Source organism: Watersipora subatra, unplaced genomic scaffold (genome assembly GCF_963576615.1).
Source record: "Watersipora subatra unplaced genomic scaffold, tzWatSuba1.1 SCAFFOLD_238, whole genome shotgun sequence".
In the NCBI taxonomy this organism is placed as follows: domain Eukaryota; kingdom Metazoa; phylum Bryozoa; class Gymnolaemata; order Cheilostomatida; family Watersiporidae; genus Watersipora; species Watersipora subatra.
Genome location: NW_027045402.1, coordinates 1 through 22,655, shown reverse-complemented (window position 1 = coordinate 22,655; position 22,655 = coordinate 1). Strand labels below are relative to the sequence as shown.

General features: G+C 35.6%; 1 protein-coding gene across 1 annotated transcript in view; it reads right to left on the bottom strand.

Annotated features, from left to right (window-relative positions):
* Nucleotides 1-21,932, bottom strand: part of LOC137410444 (fibrocystin-L-like) — a gene marked incomplete at its 5' end in the record, with an annotated part of 35,624 nt that extends 13,692 nt beyond the window's left edge. The window contains 18 exons of the mRNA XM_068095858.1: nucleotides 286-492; nucleotides 1,666-1,867; nucleotides 2,471-2,641; nucleotides 4,158-4,228; nucleotides 4,310-4,493; nucleotides 5,105-5,349; nucleotides 6,595-6,831; nucleotides 7,529-7,720; nucleotides 10,229-10,363; nucleotides 10,843-11,053; nucleotides 11,164-11,360; nucleotides 11,965-12,062; nucleotides 12,614-12,800; nucleotides 13,205-13,343; nucleotides 16,969-17,099; nucleotides 19,500-19,751; nucleotides 20,885-21,092; nucleotides 21,757-21,932. Of these exons, the coding sequence (XP_067951959.1) occupies nucleotides 286-492; nucleotides 1,666-1,867; nucleotides 2,471-2,641; nucleotides 4,158-4,228; nucleotides 4,310-4,493; nucleotides 5,105-5,349; nucleotides 6,595-6,831; nucleotides 7,529-7,720; nucleotides 10,229-10,363; nucleotides 10,843-11,053; nucleotides 11,164-11,360; nucleotides 11,965-12,062; nucleotides 12,614-12,800; nucleotides 13,205-13,343; nucleotides 16,969-17,099; nucleotides 19,500-19,751; nucleotides 20,885-21,092; nucleotides 21,757-21,932 (3,243 nt within the window). The remainder of the gene's footprint in view (nucleotides 1-285; nucleotides 493-1,665; nucleotides 1,868-2,470; nucleotides 2,642-4,157; nucleotides 4,229-4,309; nucleotides 4,494-5,104; nucleotides 5,350-6,594; nucleotides 6,832-7,528; nucleotides 7,721-10,228; nucleotides 10,364-10,842; nucleotides 11,054-11,163; nucleotides 11,361-11,964; nucleotides 12,063-12,613; nucleotides 12,801-13,204; nucleotides 13,344-16,968; nucleotides 17,100-19,499; nucleotides 19,752-20,884; nucleotides 21,093-21,756) is intronic.
* Nucleotides 21,933-22,655: the final 723 nt, after the last annotated feature.

Here is a 22,655-nt window from a genome sequence, read left to right as displayed (position 1 = left end):
CAGTGCTACTTATAAACAACTCGAGTCAACTATTTACGTAAGAAAGTACAAAAAATATTCTCAATGTTTCTTAAATTTGAGTTATGGGCAGTTGCTGATGGGGTGATCACTCAGAAACATTGAACTTCGAGCGCTTGCACACAAGTGGGTGATGCATTCACGAGATGAAGCCAGACTAGGAATTAAGCCTTCTACATGTACATAAAAGTAGTAATAATGACTGACATGATCAAGCCTTAGTATTATGTTCACCTAACTATATCGTCTTAATAGTGAGTAGTGTACCTCTGGCTGGTGTAATTGAATCAGCTTGCAGCTCGTAAGTGAATAGTACAGCAGCAGACTTTCCCTTTCCATCCACATTTATGACAAGATATGTACGCCCAGCAGCATGCTCACCAAGTGTACAGGTGACTGCTGAGGAGTTCGCTGACACAAGCACACAGGTGGAATCATCTAGGGTAATTTCATTAGCATCACTCAGCAGAGTACCTGGCAGTTAACCAAGAGATGACAAAGAAAACAATTACCACTGGCATAAAGTTGTGAGAACTTAGAATGGAGGATTGGGAAATTATATATGTATACTTTACAAAAGTTTTTATAGCAATTCTATCGTGCCCAAAATTAAAAATGCATTTAATAAGGAGGCTCTGGTTAAACAAGCTATCCTAAATTTAATACCGTTTTTGTCTTTATTATTAAAGGCAATAAAATGCCGAGTGTGGCCGCAGATCTTCACTATCACTGTTTCCATGACATCCATAATTCGCATGATTCACTCACTATGTTTCCATGACTCGCATAATCCGCATGACTCACATAATCCGAATGATCCGCAAGTTGAGTTACTTTGCAATCGAGCGTTTCAATGAACACCTGGGGATGCTGATTAAACACCAGTGCTTGACCCTGTAGGTCAAGTATTAGCCTAATTAATGACTCTTTAAATAGCTACGCAGTCTTGTCACGCTTAACTTAGCAGCGATCGTTCTTGGCGCATTGAGACTGCTGAAATCGAAATATAAACGACTGAAGCGTGAACATGTTTTTAATGTAATAGCCATCGATATTCAATAATCTAATGCGCATTAACCGCAAGTGCCGTTTCCATGATTCGCAAGTGCCGTTTCCAAGATTCGCAAGTGTTGTTTCCATGATTCGCAAACATGATTCATTCGACAAAGTTTTGTGGATGGCAAAACTCACTTAGCTTGCAGAGTTATGCCGTTTACATGACGCAGATAACTTGCGGATTGGCTCAAATTCGTGAATCATGCGCGTCATGGAAACACAGTGTATACCACGAGTCGTTTCTGTTCTTGCATCTGTCTGAAGCAGTTCAGATATAAGATTTCTCTGGTAAAAAATTCTAAAGCAGAATTTCAAACTCGCAACATTTAGCTCGGTAGACCAACACTGTAACACCTGTGCTAATCAATTATCTTCACGTGTTTTAGAATAATTGCGTAAACAGGTGTTATCTGTGCTTTATCACCACACCTGACAATCTTTCATGATGAACTAAACCGCAAAGGTTCTTGTTATAATAATTAACATAACACAATAAAAAAGATATACTAGTTAGATGAGTAATGGAAAACTTCATGTTAGTTTTAACCAATGGTGTTCTACAGTACAAACAATTACATGAAAAAATCGTACCAGCAATCGTGATCACCTCTCCAGTGACGCCACTGTTTGGTGTCACACTAGTTATGGTGGGAGTGTCGTCAACATTAAAGGAATAGAGCAAGTCAACGGGTGCAGAGTTGTCAGGAGTTCCATGAAATTGCAAGTTGCACATGTCTGAAGTATCTGCAGCTGGTGTCTCACATTGTATAGAAGTTGCATCGTATTCTTTTATCTGTATGTGAAAACACATCATATATGTAAAATTTGCTCATATCAGTGTTGATGATCTGTAGATATCAATATGAATGAACAAAAATCAGTAAGCACAAAAATAAATTTTCAGTTTTCCTAGTTACCCATTCATTTTACAATAGTCTGTTTACTTGAATACTTGGTTGTAGCATAGGGCTAATGTTAAATTTGCCTAAATATCCTAAGTGGCCATTGTTTGATTCAAATGAACTGTAAAACTAAGAGTTTTTATAAGGATGAAGCAGTTCATAGACCAATAAATGAATGTGAAAGTACTGTCTTCTCGTCCATAACCAATGATGACAAAATTATGGGAAATAAAAACTAGAGCAATTTGTAAAAAGGTTCTGAAGGGAAACAGTATTTTAAAACAATAGAAGAAACATTGTAAAGGTAGAAGAGTACTAAGAATTAAAGTTAGCTAGAGTGAGCTCCGCTGCAACATTGGAGACAAGCTACAGAAGCAATGGCTCAAATGTCAGGAAATGCATACAGAAATTCTTACCAATGAGACCAAAAAAACTTGTAACACTGCTGACAGCTTATTAGGAAAGTGGTGATATTGAAAATAGCATGTTCAAACCTCACAGACAGCTCCATCACATTCTACAAGGGTCTCATCGGAAAAACCAGTTCCATTGATTGTGATAAGAGTGCCTCCGTGTATTGATCCTGAAGAGGGTGTCACTGTGGTAACTGTGCCCAGGCTAGTCACATAGAGCGAGGAAAGTCCTATTAACAAGTTATTAGATAGCTGAAGCAGCAAGTAAGGCTTAACATTGATTTAACTCAACGTAAAAGAAAAGATGATGAAGCATGAGAGACAATAAAATTAATTCAAATACATTGAGGGAGGAGGCATACCCCTGTTTTAGTAAATTTATCTCCAGAATAAATAAAGTTAACTATATTTATTTCATGCCAACATCTTACATGATTTTTTATCTGTAAATGATTATGACTACAAGCATAACACATATAGAGCTCAAATATAGTAATTACGGAATGTAAGGTAAGAATTATCATCAATGTTTATGTTATTACTAAAGCCTTTAGACTACGCTGAGTGGCCTCGTCTACAGATACAGTTTTACGACTATATTGACATCAATTTGGACATACGCAGCACTAGGTCTAAGGAAACTCAAAAGGGTCACATGTATAGTGCACTGAGCAGCAGTGTTTAGTAACTTAAAACAACTACTTTGTTTTACAAGTTAAAATAGCTAAATTTTTTATAAGGTATGTTAAATTATCTACATGGTTTTTAAAAGGTAAAGTAAAGCAACCTCGTTGCTTTATAACGTAAGTTAAAACAATTACATTTTTATATCATATGTTAAAATAAACACATTGCTCTTATATGTAAGGTAATACAACTTCCTTGTTTTTGTATGGTAAGCAAAAACAACTACATTGTTTTTTATAACATAAATTGAAACAACTATGTTCAAGTAATGCATGAGGCAGCAAAGCAAGAATCTGATTCCTATACCAACTTTTTTAACCCAGCAAATAACAGGGAACAGGAATGGCATGTACTGTTTTAACCCAGCAGATAACAGGGAGCACGAAAGGCATGTATTGTTTTAACCCAGCAGATAACAGGGAACAGGAATGGCATGTATTGTTTTAAAGCAGCAGATAACAGGGAGCAGGAATGGCATGTATTGTTTTAAAGCAGCAGATAACAGGGAGCAGGAATGGCATGTATTGTTTTGAAGCAGCAGATAACAGGGAGCAGGAGTGGCATGTATTGTTTTAACCCAGAAGATAACAGGGAACAGGAATGGCATGTATTGTTTTAACCCAGCAAATAACAGGGAACAGGAATGGCATGTATTGTTTTAACCCAGCAGATAACAGGGAGCAGGAATGGCATGTATTGTTTTAACCCAGCAGATAACAGGGAACAGGAATGGCATGTATTGTTTTAACCCAGCAAATAACAGGGAACAGGAATGGCATGTATTGTTTTAACCCAGCAAATAACAGGGAACAGGAATGGCATGTATTGTTTTAACCCAGCAGATAACAGGGAACAGGAATGGCATGTATTGTTTTAACCCAGCAAATAACAGGGAACAGGAATGGCATGTATTGTTTTAACCCAGCAGATAACAGGGAACAGGAATGGCATGTATTGTTTTAAATAGGGATAAGGGAATTAAGTTGAACTAAATGAATGAACAATTAGTAGAAGAGCAGCAAAACAGAGCTAGTTAAATGAAAACAGTGTGACTGCCATTCTTGGCTGCCAGCATGATTACCTGCAGAGGATTGACTGTAAGCTGCATAGCCTGAAAAAAGAGCAAACGAGTATTGCACAAACTAGTCCAGCCTTAAATACAGAGAAACTCTTCATTATATGAGAAAATAGGGGATACCCCTTTGTTGATAAATATTAAAACTGTATACATACCAAGATTTTTATTGAGAACAGAAATGGTGTGGTTACCAGCCGAAGCAGGCGGAAGTGAGCATTGAATCTCTGAATCCGTTACCAAAGTGATCACACATTCTATGCTGCCTGCATAGACAACTAAGTTGAATGAATCATTTCCAAGACGAGAACCAGCTAGGATTATATCAGCAGCTCCTGTTACCTGCAAGCGATATATATAGTTGTCATAAAAGTGATTTGCATTTAACAATTAAAGTGAGATCATCAAAGACTGGTTCGCCTGGCTCACCTACATTCTTCACAGGTACAGCATAGGCATTTGTTTAACAATCAACTCATCATAACCACACTGATTCACGATGTTGAATGTTAACTTTCTACTACATCTATATTATTCACTTTAAGTATAGCTGAAACAAATGATAATCAAACAGCAGCAAATTGCTCAAAATAAATGACGCAAATTTTGCTAAACTTTCATTTGAGTTTTTAAAGTGAATAGTTATTCTCTCATCTATTAGACATTTCATACAAATATACCTTAACTGGTTCTTTCCTACAAACGGGTTCTTTCTTACTAACACACCTTAATCGGTTCTTTCCTACAAGCATACCTCAACTGCTTATTTCCTACAAGCTTACCTCACCATATCTTTTCTTATATTTATACCCCCATAGACCTTGACCTTCTCTCATGATAATACCTCACTTACCTTTTTCAAACTCACATGCACACAAGAAACTGTTTATCAATACAGCGCAAGTAGTTCAATGAGCTAAACCAATAAGTATAATTAGGAATACAGTACATACCTCAGTTGGAGTAACACTGAGGAGTGAAGGAGTTTTTGTCGAAGAGTAACTGAAAACACAGGAACTAATGCACACTGCTTCAAGGACCTCATTCTTAGCAGATAGTACGCTGACACGGATTTCACCAGACCAAACACCTGCTTCCCCAGTTGTGCATCTGATCTCCGTGTAATCAAGTGACTGGATTTCACAGGGCACATTGGCAATTGAGACCTTTGTTCTGCCATCCATCAAAAATCCGTCTCCTAAATCATGATAAAAGGTAGTTATATTCTTAATATTACGAAAAGGTATCGCAGGATTCCTACCTTAATTAAACATCTGATTATCTATGTATCCCCATTTTAATATAACATAGAAGTATTTCAGGTATTTCCATATTAATATAACATAGAAATATCTCAGGTGTTCTCATCTTAATATAACACAGAGGTATCTCAGGTATCCCCATCTTAACGAAATATATAAGTATCTCAGGTATCCCCATCTCAATATAACATAGAAGTCTCTCAGGTATCCCAATCTCAATATAACATAGAAGTCTCTCAGGTATCCCCATCTCAATATAACATAGAAGTATTTCAGGTATACCGATCTCAATATAACATAGAAGTCTCTCAGGTATCCCCATCTCAATATAACATAGAAGTCTCTCAGGTATCCCCATCTCAATATAACATAGAGGTCTCTCAGGTATCCCCATCTCAATATAACATAGAAGTATTTCAGGTATCCCTATCTCAATATAACATAGAAGTCTCTCAGGTATCCCCATCTCAATATAACATAGAAGTTTCTCAGGTATCCCATCTCAATATAACATAGAAGTATTTCAGGTATCCCCATCTCAATATAACATAGAAGTCTCTCAGGTATCCCCATCTCAATATAACATAGAAGTCTCTCAGGTATCCCCATCTCAATATAACATAGAAGTATTTCAGGTATCCCTATCTCAATATAACATAGAAGTCTCTCAGGTATCCCCATCTCAATATAACATAGAAGTCTCTCAGGTATACCCATCTCAATATAACATAGAAGTCTCTCAGGTATCCCCATCTCGTTATAACATAGAAGTCTCTCAGGTATCCCCATATTAATATAACATAAAAGTATCCAAAATATCTTCACCTTAATATAATATCCTCAGTATAGTCACCTTAATAAAAAATAGAACATATACCTTAACAAGTATTACTGTTTAGTATGATATGAAAGAAAAAGAGATTAATGTTTTTGCTGTTGGTTAACAGAAACAGCTCATACCAATATTGGCTTGCAAAATTATTTGACAAATCTATAACTGAGCATTATAAACACTGGCATGAAATATCGGAATGCATCGCTTTCAGTCCAGCTATCAGGATGTTTTTATAGCAATGAGCCAGGACTTTTTTCTCAACTATGCAAGTCAACAAAACTGAGCAAAAAGATTTCAATTTGATTGAGATCAGAAAAAACAACTCTAACAACAAGCAACAACAGACCTTTAATTGTTATGAGCTGCCCTCCTTTAAGGGAGCCGCCGTCATGGGAAACCTCCGTTACTTTTGGGAGAAGCGTGTAGCCTTTGTTCCATTCACCAGTGATATTGGGCAAGGCGCTGCCTAAGTTGTCCACAATCATCGACGCTGGTAAAATGACTCCGGGCTCAACCAGTGAATTCAATGAGAGCTTACACTGCACATCGGTTTCAGAGCTTGACAGGATTGTACAGATGGCATCTGCAAAAAGTGACTTAGGGTCAACCAGTATGTGTGTGCACACGGGCGCGTGTGCGTGTTTATTTCAATGATTAATAGAAATATAACGTTAAGCAAAACAAAGATATAGTCATAATATTAATTAAGTTAAACATAATAAATGAAAGCTTAGTTCCTACACACTAAGGCATGATGAGGCTCACATGCGCATGTATTAATCTGGTTTACAAAAACTCAAACAGTCCTGTCAATAATTCTTTTAAGAGAATACTGTGTTTATCAGAAATTATTAGCAGTAGTACTAACAGGCTGAGAGACTTTTAAATATGAACATGTAGCAGGTCTGGTATTACAGGAGTTTTAACACTCCTGCCAACAAGTATTTTAAAAATACAGTATTTATGAGAAGTGATTTGCTGTACCACTAAATTCTGGTGGATTTTTTAATATAAAAGTGTATCAGGTCTGGTGTTGAATGTTTGTACAGCTTCGAGATTTCTTACATAACTCCTTTGAATGAATGTGTTAACTTTAAAACTCTACATGATTCTCTGCCACAGTGTACTTTAATTAATTTGATTAATAACCAAAGGAGTAATAAAATTGGTTTTTATTTTTTGCATCATTTTACATATTTTAGCCAAATAATTATGCAACACTGTTACTTTCTAATGTAGATTAAAAGCTTGAAATGACAAATATAGAATATAATAATTGCCTGAACCTCCAAACTTGATAATGTTGCTGCAGTTGGAGAGGCTGAAGCCGCGTCCAGTTAGTGTGATGATTTCCTCGCTTGTTCCATTGTTGGGACTAATGCTATTTATGATGACTTCATCCTCGATGCAGGTAGAAACTATCCCTGGCCCAAATACAGCGCAAGATGATTGCTCTGAAATGCATGTTTCACCTAAAGCAAAAATACTAATATTAGAGCATTTCAAGTTGATCTTTTTTGTTTGTTTTTACTGAATCAAGCAGCTTTTAAAAATTGCAACATATTACTAAAAGCTTCAAAAACAAATAACAGCAAAGCATTTTATTATTTAAAAAAGATTTTTGATTATAAATATTTAGAAGCGTTGAAGTTAGATTTATTTTAACTAACAAGTACACCATTTTTAATCATGCTACAGAAACCACTAACACACCAGGCAAAAATTGAAAACTTGTGAAAATGTGTTGTTCAATCTAAGCAGCTGAAAACAAGAATATAAGTAAGCCCTTACTGTTGATCATTAAAGGCTTACTTATATTCTTGTTTCTACACAAAATTTTTATAACATAGGAAAGACTGAGCATGTGTTTGGTTTACACCCAGAATGATTTTCAACACTTGGCGTTTAAGGTTTTATAAGCGTTTGTGAAGAGGCTAAAAATAAATATCACAGATAAAACTTAAAAATTATGGAAACATGTAAGTCAAGCCAGTTTAAACAATAGTTAGTCTATGAGTAAGGTATATCACATATTACTATCATCACATCTGCCCTCAAACCTATTCGTCAACAAGCTTACGCTTCCATTCATGTGGTTTTTATTAAGCACAAAATAAGCTGATTTTCATTTATCATTACCCTGTTAATTTTGTTGCTTACATATAACCTAAGTTTTTACATAAAGACCTTTTACAAAATCTAGTTTGATACATTTTGCTTTTATGTATTTTACTCCATAATTGTTTTTTAAAGTGCTCTAGACTTTTGGGCTGTGAAAAAATTATACAAATTAAAATTTGATCCTATAGAAATATTTGGTTTGAAAAACAGCAACTTTAACATGTCAAGAAGATATCAGAGCTAATTAACTTTGTACTGTTATATCTGGAACCAGTATATACCCAGTTAGACATAAAGGAAAGAGCAAGATAATAGAATTCATGCATTCATTGTAACTCCCACAGGGGACTTAATAGAAAAACAATACCATGCGTACAACATCCGCAAGCTCTGGAGATTGGATAATCACCATTACAAGTCAACTCACACAACTTAACCCACCCAGTCTATCACTATAACAGTCACATATTTAGCCTGAGAAAAAAAAATTTAAATAATCACACAAAACCTTGTAAGTAAATCCCAAATCCAAATAATGGATTAACTCCAAAAAAGGGTGATTTAAGATCAGCAACACTCAACAGCAGCCAGACAATGAAAACTCGCATTATGCGGCCTAGCAAGATCTGCATCTGGTACTGCCATACAACAGACAGTGACCTATTACTATAGATTATACAGGATGACAACTCCACTGGCGAAAAACACCAGGAAGTAGCCAAAAAATCTCTAAAACTAAAAGGTTCACTATTAAAATCTTGGGAGACATACTTTTACGCCTTGACACTAAAGCTGACACTTAGTCAGTATAAAAGGAAAAATATTTACTCATACTTTTCATTCTTTAAACACAGCTTCATCATGGTAGACATACGTTTCAGCCGAATAAGTCGAAAAGTCGGTTCTTAAGAGAACAAGAGGGTGATTATATTTTAAGTCTCAGACATGTACTGTTCTTTTCTTATAGTTTAATTAAAGTTTAAAGATATAACTATTGTTTATATTTTCTTGTTTGAAAAGTAAACATTAGGAATGAAGAAGCCCCATAACATTCTTTACTTTTTGAAATTCTCTTGTGGAACGGTGGTAAACATTACTTGCTCACAGAAAGGTCAAATGCAGAATCTAAGTTATATCAATCACCAAGATATATTGATTATAACAGTTATTAATCAAGATTAGACCTTATCATTAGCATTAGCAACTTAAAAAGAGATCTCCCTGCATTCGATAATAAGCCTGAGCCCTCTTCACTATGTTGCTGAGTAATTGATAAGGTAATCCAGTTCTATCAATTACAAACGCAACAGTATATAGATGGTCGACTAAAATAGTTATAACACAGTATGTCTCTAGCAGAAAAACATCAAGTTTCTAAAAACATCACAAGGATTGACCAGATTATTAGAATGTTATACTATAAGCTTGGGACTATTACCGATGCAAGCAATGTAATCGTAGCTGAGTTATATATTTTATAGGAATACACTTTTATATTTTCATTTTTTTATCCTAATACATATTTCTTAGTTTTAATTTACTCATGTTGTGTTTAAAATACTTGATAAGGCAGTGTTATCATGACATCTATATTAAGCTAGCCTTGTCAGGCTCACAGTAACTAATGACAGAAATATTTTTACTGCATGACAGCAGCAACTAGCTCACCTTCAGCTTTCAAAATAACATACAATGTAAATCAAGCAAACTTTGATGATTTAATGGAAAAGCGCGGGGTGGAAAAAAGGTTTTGATTCGCAAAGTTATGATTAAAAAAGCGGTGTTCAGTTTTAGTATGATGTCATTTACTATAATTTGAATTTAAGTAATTAATGGTGAAGCTATACAATCAAACTTACGTTTAACTCTGGTGTTTCGCTTCTTTCGAGCAACAATGTTCATTTCTGCTAAATGACCACCCAACATCACATGCACATCACCAGACCAGGGATCTTTGGGCAGCACTTCCACCTTGCCTCTCATTATGTGGGTGCCTGCAAATCATACTTTTTTTAGAGATCTAAATCAGAGTAAAAATGGCTAGAATACTTGATAGACAAGATCTAGATTCTAGCTAAAGTTATGTTTGTGTTTACAATGCTGATTTTGGTGCAACAATATTTTTAGTCCAATTTATTGCCAACAATTACTGTTACATGAAAATTATGACAGAAGGGTTACTAATAAAAGATGACAAGCAATTATAAAAAGGAAGCAGTTTACAGATTGGTTTTAGCCTGATACTCTTATGAGCAATTCAACTGGTGCTTTTTGAAGTGAATCTCCAGATTTGGACTGATGCAGCACAAAACTAGATGTAATTAAAAGCCTTTCAAACTACCACCAATGATTGTTGTGTCTCGACTCGTCAACCTGCTGATGACATGTTGGTGTCCTAGCCGTTGACCAATGATGAACTACTATACAAAAAGCATGAAGTTTAATGGCAACAAATTAAATTAAGTATCAGTACCTGTAGGGTCAACTGGAGCTGACCAATAGTAGAAAATGCCTTCCTGGGTGAACTCATAGCTGTAAGTACCGGCTGCACTTGATTCTTGAAAATAACCAAAGCCAAACCTGGTTGGATCTAATGAACTGATATCATCTGTCTGCTGAACTGTGTACTTAACATTTGACACTCCAGTAGGTGAGGTCCAGCTCCAGTCCACAATATCTCCTACCTACATATATAGTCAAGCAATGCAAATCATATTTAGCCTAAGAAACAAAACTATCAACTTGCTACAAGCAAAAACAATTGGATGAATCAGTAAGGCATTCAGGCTCCTACCTGAATATCTAGTGAAGAAGGATTCCAAGCGTAGTATTGGCCGTATTGGGTATGTGTTCCAAGATTATCAACTGAATGGTGTTGGACAGATGGCTCAGTCACACATTCTATCATCATGTTAGTAACGGTTTCAACTTCACAAGCTACAGGTCCTATCTTAACATCGATAGCTGTAGAATTCTCTCCAAACCCAAAGCCTGCATGTGTGGTAAAAGACAAAAGAATTGTCAAAAGGCATTGAAGGCATTGTCAAAGGCAAAATTGAAAAGGCATTTCCAAGTTTCAAAGAAAAGCAGTTGATAGCAACAGTGGCTGTCATAAACCTATATAACAATGCCATAAGAGAGACTGGGTATCCATCATCCTGTAGGTCTATTGTTGTATTAGTTGTGCTTTCCTGACTGTTTTGTCAAAGAACACTAGTTGAGCATGTGAAGCGCTACATTTTGAAGGATTTATTTTGGCTCTATATCACAAGCAGTGTACACAAGCAATACCAGATTTATTAGCAAACTTAATACATCTCCTATTTTTGTAGCATAACTCAATTTTTTTATTTTGCCAAACGCAAAAAAATAATAAACAAAGTATAAAATTTATATAATTGCCTACTGGAAGCTGTAAAATGTAATGCGCTAACTATGAGTTGTGATTGTTAGTTGTCACAAATAAATTATTATGTTTCAATTGTTGATGCAGCTGTGAAACTAAATATTTCAAAAGAGAGTCGTCCACACTTGTACACGCATACTTATGTTTTCCTACGACTTGCTCTAAACAAAGTAAAGGAACCAAACAAACCTGTGATTGTGTGCTTGCTTCCTCCATATTTAGATGTCAGTCTTGGAGAAATGTCTGTAATTTCTAACCGGTAGACAATCTTTGGTATCGAGTTTGTACTGACAAATGAACGCAGTTTGTTAGACCAGTTGACTATTTAACAGAAATAAAATAACCCAGTACATATTCTAATCAGTTTTGTAGTCTACCTAATCTCAAGGGCACTGATTTACCGAAGTAAGCAAAGTCTGCAACCAAAATCTCTCATATTCACCTTCTAAAAACTTCCAAAAGGGCCTTGAAAAATCATAACATGAAAGTCTGTTTGGATAAGTAGAAGAAGATAACTCTAAAGGAAGCATGATAAATACACTAAAAATTCGACTTGAAGCAATGTTTTTGCATTTAGCATGATAAATACACTAAAAATTCGATTTGAAGCAATGTTTTTTGCGTTTAACCTGTTTCGCTAGACAATTTGGTGATAAAGGCATTTTATGGTTCAATACAAAAGGGAGCCAGGTCTTCAATATCTTCTCCCGAGCTCAGGCCTCCATCATCAGGACATTCAACCAATTAAAATCCAAGCGAAGAATCTATGCTAGCGCATAGTCTTAGTCAATTTTTATAGCCTGTTTTATTGACATAAAAAAACAGCTACTTGGTTTACCTTAGGTCAGCATATCCTGAATCAGTGCTGACGAGAAGGGTATAACTTCCCAGGTCAAGAGAAGGCATAACAACAACAATTTCAGTGTCAATCCACTCAGTGACATCAGCAGCATTTCCATAGCCAATTGATACATCTGAAATGCTACTGCCAAATCCAGTTCCCGAAATTATCAGTTCAGTTCCACCTGCCAGCAGCATCCACATGTAAGATTATCTGGACATAGCGTGCAGTAGGACACAAGAATAGTAAGAGTTACACCATATAATAGGATTAATATGATTAAAAGTTTATCCAAATATTTAAAAATGCTTAAATTTACTTTTAAAATACCAAGTTTAATGTACATTTGCCCACACAGAAGCTGTTTAACAGTGTAAATGTCCGCCTAAGTCAAACAATACAGGAAGGATTGTCTAATTCAAAACGTATCATTTGAATGCATAACAGGCCCACATCTCCTATGCATATTTTCAGGCTAAAGTAATGTTCTTTTAATCGTATTTAAACATCGATCAGTGAGAAACTGTGTAGCAATACGTTAGTTCATTTAATAATAGTTTATAAGTAATGAATTTGCTCTGTGCTCACCTAAAACTGAGAAAACTGAATTACTGACAGAATTTACAACGCTGCTGCTAGTTGTATTCAAAAAGGTGAAAGCATCAGGCACAGTCAGGTTGGTTCCATCATTAAAGACTAGAAGAAAGTCCACAGGACCACTGGTAGCCTGTAAACATAAGGAACAAATTTGGTTGTAGTGTATATAATTATGAAACCATTAAAATAGAAATGAAAATAAAACTGATTAAATCGAAAACATAACAGACTCAGCCTTTTTCTTTTACATGCAAGGAGGCTGACTCTGCATAACTGGACAACTCATAAAAAAAAATCTTTGCTTGATAAACTAATAAAAATAAATTGGCGATCAGTGGTAGGTCACAGACATTTCTTACCGATGAGTAATAGGTCACAGAGATTTCTCACTGATCAGTGATAAGTCATAGCAATTTCTTACTGATATTTGGTAGGTAGCAGACATTTCTTGCTGATCAGTGATAGGTCAAAGTTATTTACTGATCAGTGATAGGTTACAGACATGTCTTACAGTGATTGGTCATGTATGTTTCTTACTGATCAGTGATACGTCACAGTGGTTTATTTGTGATCAATGGTAGTTTGAAGGAAGCAAGCTGGACAACCCAGCCAAACGGGCCAGATGGGTAAGCCAGCCAGATAGGCCAGCTAGATCAGCCAGCCGGATAAGCCAGCCGGGTAAGCCAACCAGATAAGAGAGCAGAATAAACTAGCCGGATAAGCCATTCACAGCTAGCAAATTAACAGAGTGGAGCGTTTCGAATGAAAGGAGGAAGCCTATCAGAAAACGATGTTTCATCATCGATGCTTATCATCCTTTTGTACACCTACGTGTACAAAAGGAGGACTATTTCACTATAGAGTCAGGCTAGCCAAGCTTGTGACACATGGTTCACTTGTGTTATTCGTGTACAATATATACAGTAGACGTTCCTATAACGTAAATAATCCGGTCGAGGAACGTTTGAGTTTTAGGGAGTTTTTGTTATAAGAACACTAAAATACCTTGAATTGCCTAATATATTCCAAGATCTATCCAAACTCACCCCTTTGGCCATGCAAAAAGGAAAAACTTTACTGAACTCTTTTAATTTGTGGGCTGTACCGTAACTGCAGTATTATTGGTTTGCATCAACAACCTTTCTCCTTTTTATGATCAATCTTACTGGTTTTATAGACCACGATTGCGGTAAGTTTACAACAAGTTGATAGGGACTGCACATTTTTCGACGTTCATTTACAACGATTTACCTATTTTTCTAAAGAGCAAAGTCTATTCTGCAAAGTAAAACTAATAACAAATATTTTGTACGACTACAATAAGGCAAAACAACAGAATATTTTCACTGTAAAAAGCAGTTCTACCTTTTCATTGTCTATCACTATCTAGGGGCCAAGGTTAGGATAAAAAAGATTTTCGATGATACTCCAACTCGTGACATTGAGACTGTTAGACCGACGCTGTAACACCTGCACCCACTGATTGCCTTTGTATTTATGAACAATTGCGCAGCTATCCTATTCGACTTTTTGTCGACACATTTAACAATCTATTACAACAAACTACAATGTCGCGAAAGTTATATATAATAGAGATAACGCTAAACCCATACCATTTTTTCTTCCGCAAGTGCGGCGAAGTAAACTAACAATCAAATCAATTTTGAAAACTTGCCCGATTTGCCGTTGTACGTTATATGGAAATTTTTGCGTAGTAGAAAGCAAAAGGTTCCCATAAATATTTTACGTTATCTAGAATTTACGTTATAAAAGTGTTTACTGTAAAAATATATACAATGTATATGTATATAATATATGTATACAGTAACTAAAAGGGCAAAAGCATATAAAAAGAGAACTTTACACTAAAAACTTAAAAAATAATTAGTGAAGTTTGAAATAATAGGAAAACTATTAAAAGGGAAGTATTAAAAAAAGTACTTAAATTTAAAATACTGAAAATTTACTTTCTTCCTAATATTTTTTTATTATATATATATATACATGTATTTAGTAACTAAAAGCAGGTACAAAAGCATATTATAAAAACAGAACTCTACACCAATAACCTAAAAGATAATTAGTGAAGTATAGAATAATATAAATAATATTAGGAGTACAGTAAAACTTCAGTAAAAACGTTACAAATACGTTTTGTGCGATGCATAAAAGAGATTTGTAGCATATTGTCAGGCAAGATTTGCGAGTGCATCGCCATGCCCCTTTCTAGTGTTGGCATTGTCAGGCAAAAATGTTGTATAGAGGGGTAAAAAACCTATAGCAATTATCTAATGCAAACAACCCTTGGTGAAAAAATAAAAATTTAGATTAATGTACGTACTGTAATTATTAAAAATTAGTTACAAAATAGTATATCAACCATTCTAGCTATATTTAACTTACAGGTAACCTAGTAACTCTAGCTTCGTTGCAATGTAATCATGTTCTTACGTCTTCTTTTAACCTCGTTTAGTGTCAGATGCATGGCTAACAAATCTGTTATACATGTAGTTATATGGTTATATACGTATACTAAATAAAAAGGAAACATTGTGTTTTGCATCGTAGGAGAAAAAAACTCTCTTACATTAACTCCGTAACTCAGGGATGCACTGTAGTTTTCTGCTTACGTTTACCAAGTGAGTTGTGAGAGTTCTTAAACAAAATACACTAAGGTTAGACGATTGGAATTATCCCTTTATTGCTGTAATTGGTTATGCAAAATAATTTATATTTCGATGTTCTTCATTCAAGTCTAGCATTAAAGTCATTAGGATAACAATAAGGTAAGTTAGTACGTGATCTATACGCTAAAATATTTATAATAGAGCTGAAGATCTTTGAGACCTGAGGCCCTGAAACTTTTGGTTCCACACTGTATTTGTATTGATGGTATTAGTGACATGGCAAGAGCTGACGCACCCTAAAACAGCTTAGCAAACTCGTTCACGGGTTTACTGGCGTTAATTATACAGCAGACCGTAAGAGCAAAGGCTTTTTCATAATAAAACTTATGTTTACCCAAAATGATGCATCACAACTCAGAATAAAACCAGTTTAGATGAAGTACTTTTTACATGTACTGAAAACCATACAGGCTACAGCATATGTATATTGGCAGCGTTATAATTAACATCGACCCGCATGAATTTCAAGGACAAAGGATAGGGCTCAGGTATTTTTACTTCGGCAGTGGCTATAAAAAATGATGCTAGTATTAACATTTTCAATCTTTGTATATGTGTTATTATTTGCATAAAAGAGCAACATAAGAAAAACCTTTCTAATTAACTAAAAGAAAATATCTATCTATAAATAGCAGCGTTTGTTTGTCATTCATGTTATCGTGATAAAGTTTTAGGAATGAAAAATCCGTTTAGCACAAGATTTAAACTGAGAGCATCCAGGTGTGCAGACAGACAAGCTAACTTTTTAGACTAAGCGGGTACATTGCTTTACAAAAGAGTAATTGTAATCTTAATCATTACATTGGTTAAAATACTCTTGCTTAAAACACTTGAAAAAATACTGTTGGATTTTACTAGAAAGCTTTCAAATCACGAGCGCATAGAGATCATTGAGCATAGTGTAACGATTATTAGGCTGGCTCCAGACATGGCACTTCTTATAGTAAAGATTTAGACTAGTTAGACTAAAGTTAGTAGCTTGAAGTACCCTAATTCATTAGGTAATCGTTTTATTACCCGTACAACACAGAACATTCATCTAGTAATACAATATACAAGAATACTCACAGAAGGCTGGACCTGACACACAACTATGTCACTGTTACTCTGATCGATCAATACATGACAGGTCCCTCCAGCATGTTCTATCGTAACCTCCTCCGCAAGACCCGAGCCAGTAAGGGTAACCAGATAGCCACCTATAGACAGGCTTGTCTATGTTGATTATTATCATCATCAAACAAAAACGTCTCATATACAGATTTATAGGAATATAGGCACTGATTAGTACTATTGTGTATTTTGTGACAAAAACACAAAAACAAGTTTTAAATCAACCTCTTTGCTTTTGTGTATTTAGTTCAAAGAATAGTAAAAAGAATATTTCTAGATATGCCCCGATTCTAATTTCACCAGCCGATTCAGATACCGATTCGATATACCGATTCTTATTGAAAAATAATCCGATTCAGATTCTTTTGTGTTGCATAGATTATTGGTAATTGTATTATGCAAATATAAATATAATGCAAAAAATATAAATATTCATGTATTTATTTGTTTGTATTTATGAAAAAAAGATATACATGTATATATATTCACATACTGACATACCGTGCAACTAATAACAAAACAGTCCATGTTTCTTGAAATATGTCATTAATAATGGTAATTACTGTTGGTGGTACAGCTTGCTCTGTGATAATGAAATCTCTCTTCTACTGCTGAATGAACTGCTGCGCCTGTACAAGTCTAGAGCAAATAAATGCGTCTTTTAATTACCGTTAGTGATTCAATTATCTCAGTGAGATGCCTTTATCTTCTATCACTATCGGTGTAGCCAGTCGTACTGAAGAAGAACTCGCTTGCCATAGACTATGGAGGACAGGCTAAACACCGATAAGCTACTGAGGTTATTTTATGCGATACAAACTATACATCATATCGTCATGATCAAGAGAGAGAGAGATAACTTTATGCATCGACTGCTCAAATTACTTTCGAAATGCTAGTAAATAGAAGCATTACACTGCATTTTTGTTTCCGATTATGGTTCTATTGTTCGTGATTGGCTGCAATAAATCACATCGCAGTAATTGGGAAATACCGCACTTTGATTACGTCCTGACTAAAGCCAAAATATTGCGCAGCTGCTCGGATGTTTATTAGGCTATAGAGATAAAATAGATTGTGTGACAGGTCCGGAATCCATTAGGTAAAAGCAAGGAACTTGCAGCTGATGATTTTTTATTAAAGTAGCAGGCTAAAATACAGGTTTCTGCTAAATAGCTGATATGTAAAAAGCATCTGAAGTTTCCGATTTTTTAAGAAAAGATCGGCCGATACCGATTCAGATACTTAACACCCATATCGGCACCGATTCCGATATCAAAATTGGGGCAACTCTAAATATTTCTGTTATAGCTATAATAGAAGTATTCTTCCTTTATGACGAGTAAAAAAGAGAATTTCGTAAAATAAAAGTATTCTGTAAGCCTACATCAGTACCATTTGCTATCTGTAATATCTCACTCAAGCTTGCCAAGTTGGAATAGCAAAAGGGGATTTGGGAGCCAGTATAATTCAATTCATTTGGGATGCCAGTAGTGTCTGTTTGAAAAACAACCCTGTTAGGACAAGAGAAAAAACGTGGAGTATGTTGCAAAGACAGGAGAAGAAAACTGAGTATGTCTGGACTACCTCCTCGCTAACAATCAACTTTACACTGAAAACCACAGGTGTCCTTTGGCGGGATATTGCCGAAGCCGAGGCCGGGCCATAGTCTACACACACAAAAAAACGACAAAGGTCCACGTAGTTCTGAGCAAAAACAAAAGTATCCATCCAAATATCTCACCAGTCCGATGAGCGGCACACACAAAAACTAAACCAATTCGACAGCGCCACCCATCATGTCAAAATATTCCAAGTTTCAAGTCATGTATTGCACAACTCGCCTTATGGTTTGTCAAAACTTGTCCCAAAGTCCCTATTAATTTGAGACTGTCCAATATCCGTTTTAGAAATGGTCGCCGCTAGTCTAGCCTAACGTCCTGATTCAACATCTTAGTAACTATCGGGGCATTGCTGAGCGCTCTTGATCTTTTTGAATCTTTCATGCAAGAACCAATCAAAATCGGGTTAACACTAATGTAAACAAAACTTAAGAGGGATGCGAAAAGATCGGGAGCACTCAGCAATGCCCTGATAGTTACTAAGATGTTGAATCAGGACGCTAGGCTAGCGGCGACCATTTCTAAAACGAATATTGGACAGTCTCAAATTAATAGGGACTTTGAGACAAGTTTTGACAAACCATAAGGTGAGTTGTGCAAGACATGACTTGAAACTTTGAATATTTTGACATGACGGGTGGTACTGTCGATTGGTTTAGTTTTTGTGTGTGCTGCTCATCGGATTGGTGAGATATTTGGATGGATACTTTTGTTTTTGCTCAGAACTTCGTGGACCTTTGTTGTTTTTTTTGTGTGTAGATTACGGCCCGGTCTTGGCTTCGGCAATATCCCCGCTAAAGGACACCTGTGCTGAAAACACAGGAACAAACAACTCCATGTGTTGTTCTTGATTTTTCTACTTACCAGACAAGTGACCAGAGGTGGGACTGACAAGAGATACTTCTGAGACAAACTCATAGGTTAAACTGCAGTCAGCTCTTCCTTTGCCCACAATTAACACTTTTATTTCATGAATGCCTCTCCTCATTGATGTCAGGTCACATGTTAGATCATTTCCTACTAGGTTTATATTGATGCAGCTATCTTTACCAACCAATATTTCTGCGCTGGCAGCCAACCCTGTCCCTGTTAGAGTCAGTGTTACATCAGCACCACCTGCATATAAAATAGAAGCTGTCAGGCTAAGAAGTTTTTGGAAAGTAGCTAGATTAGAAGAGAATTCATCAGCGAGTTTTGTCCGCTTATTTTCAACATTACCAAAACAACAGCCATCTGATAAGAATGCCAAAAATATCCTTAGAGAAGAGCTTCCTTCATCTGCTGTGATACCACCATTTGATAAGTGTGCATACAGACATCTTCTAGTTAATCATCAGTCCCATTAATCAGTTACCCTTCACTGAGGGTGCTTTTTGTACGGGCAAAAAGTTATAGAGCCTAGTTTTGACTTACCTGAATGAAAAAATCCAAAAAGATATTGATGTACGATGATGTACATGCATATGATATGAATGTAATACTATAGAGAGTGACTGCCAAAATTATAGATGGTAATTAATTCCAGTAAATCCTTAAGCTATCATCACTTGTACCTTGGAGATTTTCAATTTACCCCCTAAAATATGTGGCAGTATTTGTCTTAACATGTGAAGTAGTTTCTAACACATGGCACTAAAAATTTCTGAAAGCACTACAATGTTCTAATTCAAACTGATAAAAATGGTAAAAATTAAAAGTAGAAAGCAAAAATGGCAAGCAAATATGTAAATTAGGTTCATTTGAACTATTTCCATCGTTAGTTACAGTAAGTTGCATTGCATATTTGTATCCCTCCCTACACCAACAAACCTGTGCATTGCTGAGTCTACAGTTCACTTTGTGTGTCTTTACTATAGTGCAACAATACATAGTTTTTATGTAATTAGTTTAGTTTTTTATGTAAGATTCATGCTTTTACATATAGTTGTTTAAATAGTTTCACATAACATCATTTTTCATGCTATACATCATTACTCCAAATGTTTATCGCTGTGTTTTTGGGTTAGACAGCTCAAACACAGTACTATGCACCCTTATAAGAATGTTTGTTTCAACACACAATGTTTGTAACATGCGCGCAAATATTGGAATGGGTTTACTTGTTGGATGTGATCATAACAGACTCCGGAAAAGCTAGGGTTAATGTTATTTAGTTGGCATTTATATCATTCGAGGTATTTGAAGTACTTAGATGTAGGTGTTACTCATTTGATGCAAGTATCATGACGATGATAAGATGTGTTACTCACCAGATGAAGGTGTCACAGAGGTGATAGAAGGGGTATCACTTTCACTCCATTCAAATTCACAACTGCCAGCGCAAAGGCTAGGAATGCCATTAACATTCACAGTGACTTGGGGTATGTCATGGGATTGGAACAGCATGTCACCAATAATAGGATCAAATTCTGCATAGCCATCTTGTTCAGTGCTCTGTATTATGTTAGCGTTCACTCCCTGATAATGAAAATTCTACTGCTAACATTTGTCAAACTTCACAGTGGGAAATCAGACAATTCCTTATCTATTCATAGGTGCTTTTATTACATTACAAGATATACCACTACCTATCATGCAAATTTGGGACAGAGGCAACATCAATAGTAAAGGGGATTCTAACTTCGTAACTGCAAAAGATAACGTAGAGAATACATCAATGTCAATGAAAAGTAAATGCAAACAGGAAGTAAAATGAAGATACAAGTTTTTGTTCATCATGGTTAAATTCAACAGATCCATGAAAATAAGTTTTTTCACATTGGGTGCATTAGCTTAGAATGGTACTGATAAAGTTATCTATGGTAATAAAGTTTTTTACTTTTTTACTGTGAAACATATAATACTTAGATAACATTGGTAATCTACATGCACTTTAAAAGCTATATATTTATGTATTAAATTAATCTTATATGTGATATTTATATTACAAAGATATTTGGCTGGGCTGTTGCCAGTACAAAGTGCCATAAAAGTCGAAAACCATTGAAGGTTTTTAATTGTGCACTGCTTCTCTTTTATCACCTACACGTTTAGAATAGATTTTACAGGCTCACAAACTTTATAAAAGGCCATAAAAATTAAAACAGATTGAACAAAATATCAAAAAGCTTAGCTTCTCTACCTGAATGTTAGAAGTGTCAAGAATCAGAGATGGCCTATCACCCCCAACCTGCAACCACTCAACTGTCCACTCATAAGAGTGACACAGGCCTGATCTGGTTACACTAAGGCCTCCAGTTCCGGGAAAGGTCTCTAGTAAAGCTTGTAGGTTATCAGGTGTAACATCTGCAGGTATACCTATTAAAATAAAGCGTTGTTTGTTTCAACAAACATCAGTATGTAAAACTGACTTTAAAATTGAAACTGTAAGAGGAGCTATTATTTCTCATTAGTCGGTAGCATGGACTTAAATTACGCTGAGTTGTCCGCGGCCATTGTTCAAAGTTGAGATTCAAACTCACAACAATTGGCTTAATAAATCGATGCTCCAACACCCTATAAACCATTAACGTCGATTAACCCCTTTTAGTATAGTTGCCACACCATTATTGTGTCAACAGGTAGCAGAAAATGCAATCTATGGTAGCATACCGGCTTTCAAGGTGCTAAGTTGTGAGTAATTGGCCAATGAAATGTAAGTAGAAATACAACAATAAAGTTTATCTTACACTATGAGCAATCTATCGAATCAGGCAATTACATATTTAGACACACATAGAGCATTTCTAGTATGAGGGTACCCGTAGCATCGATAGAAGTTAGGCTATTAGTTTGTTGCCAGTATCGCTCAGCTAAGCGCTTTTGCAAACGCTGGTAGTAGCAGTGAATATTTAATATCTCTACTTAAAATAATTTTTCCAACTAGGTATCATGGACTGCTTAACTCATTGCAGTCGAGCATCACATTTAGCAAGCTAATAAGCTTTACTAATGAAAAAAAGCCGATCTCAAACATTTGTGTGAGCTGTAGGGCATTATTTACAAAGTGCCTGAGAGAATCATTTCAAACCAATTCCAGTC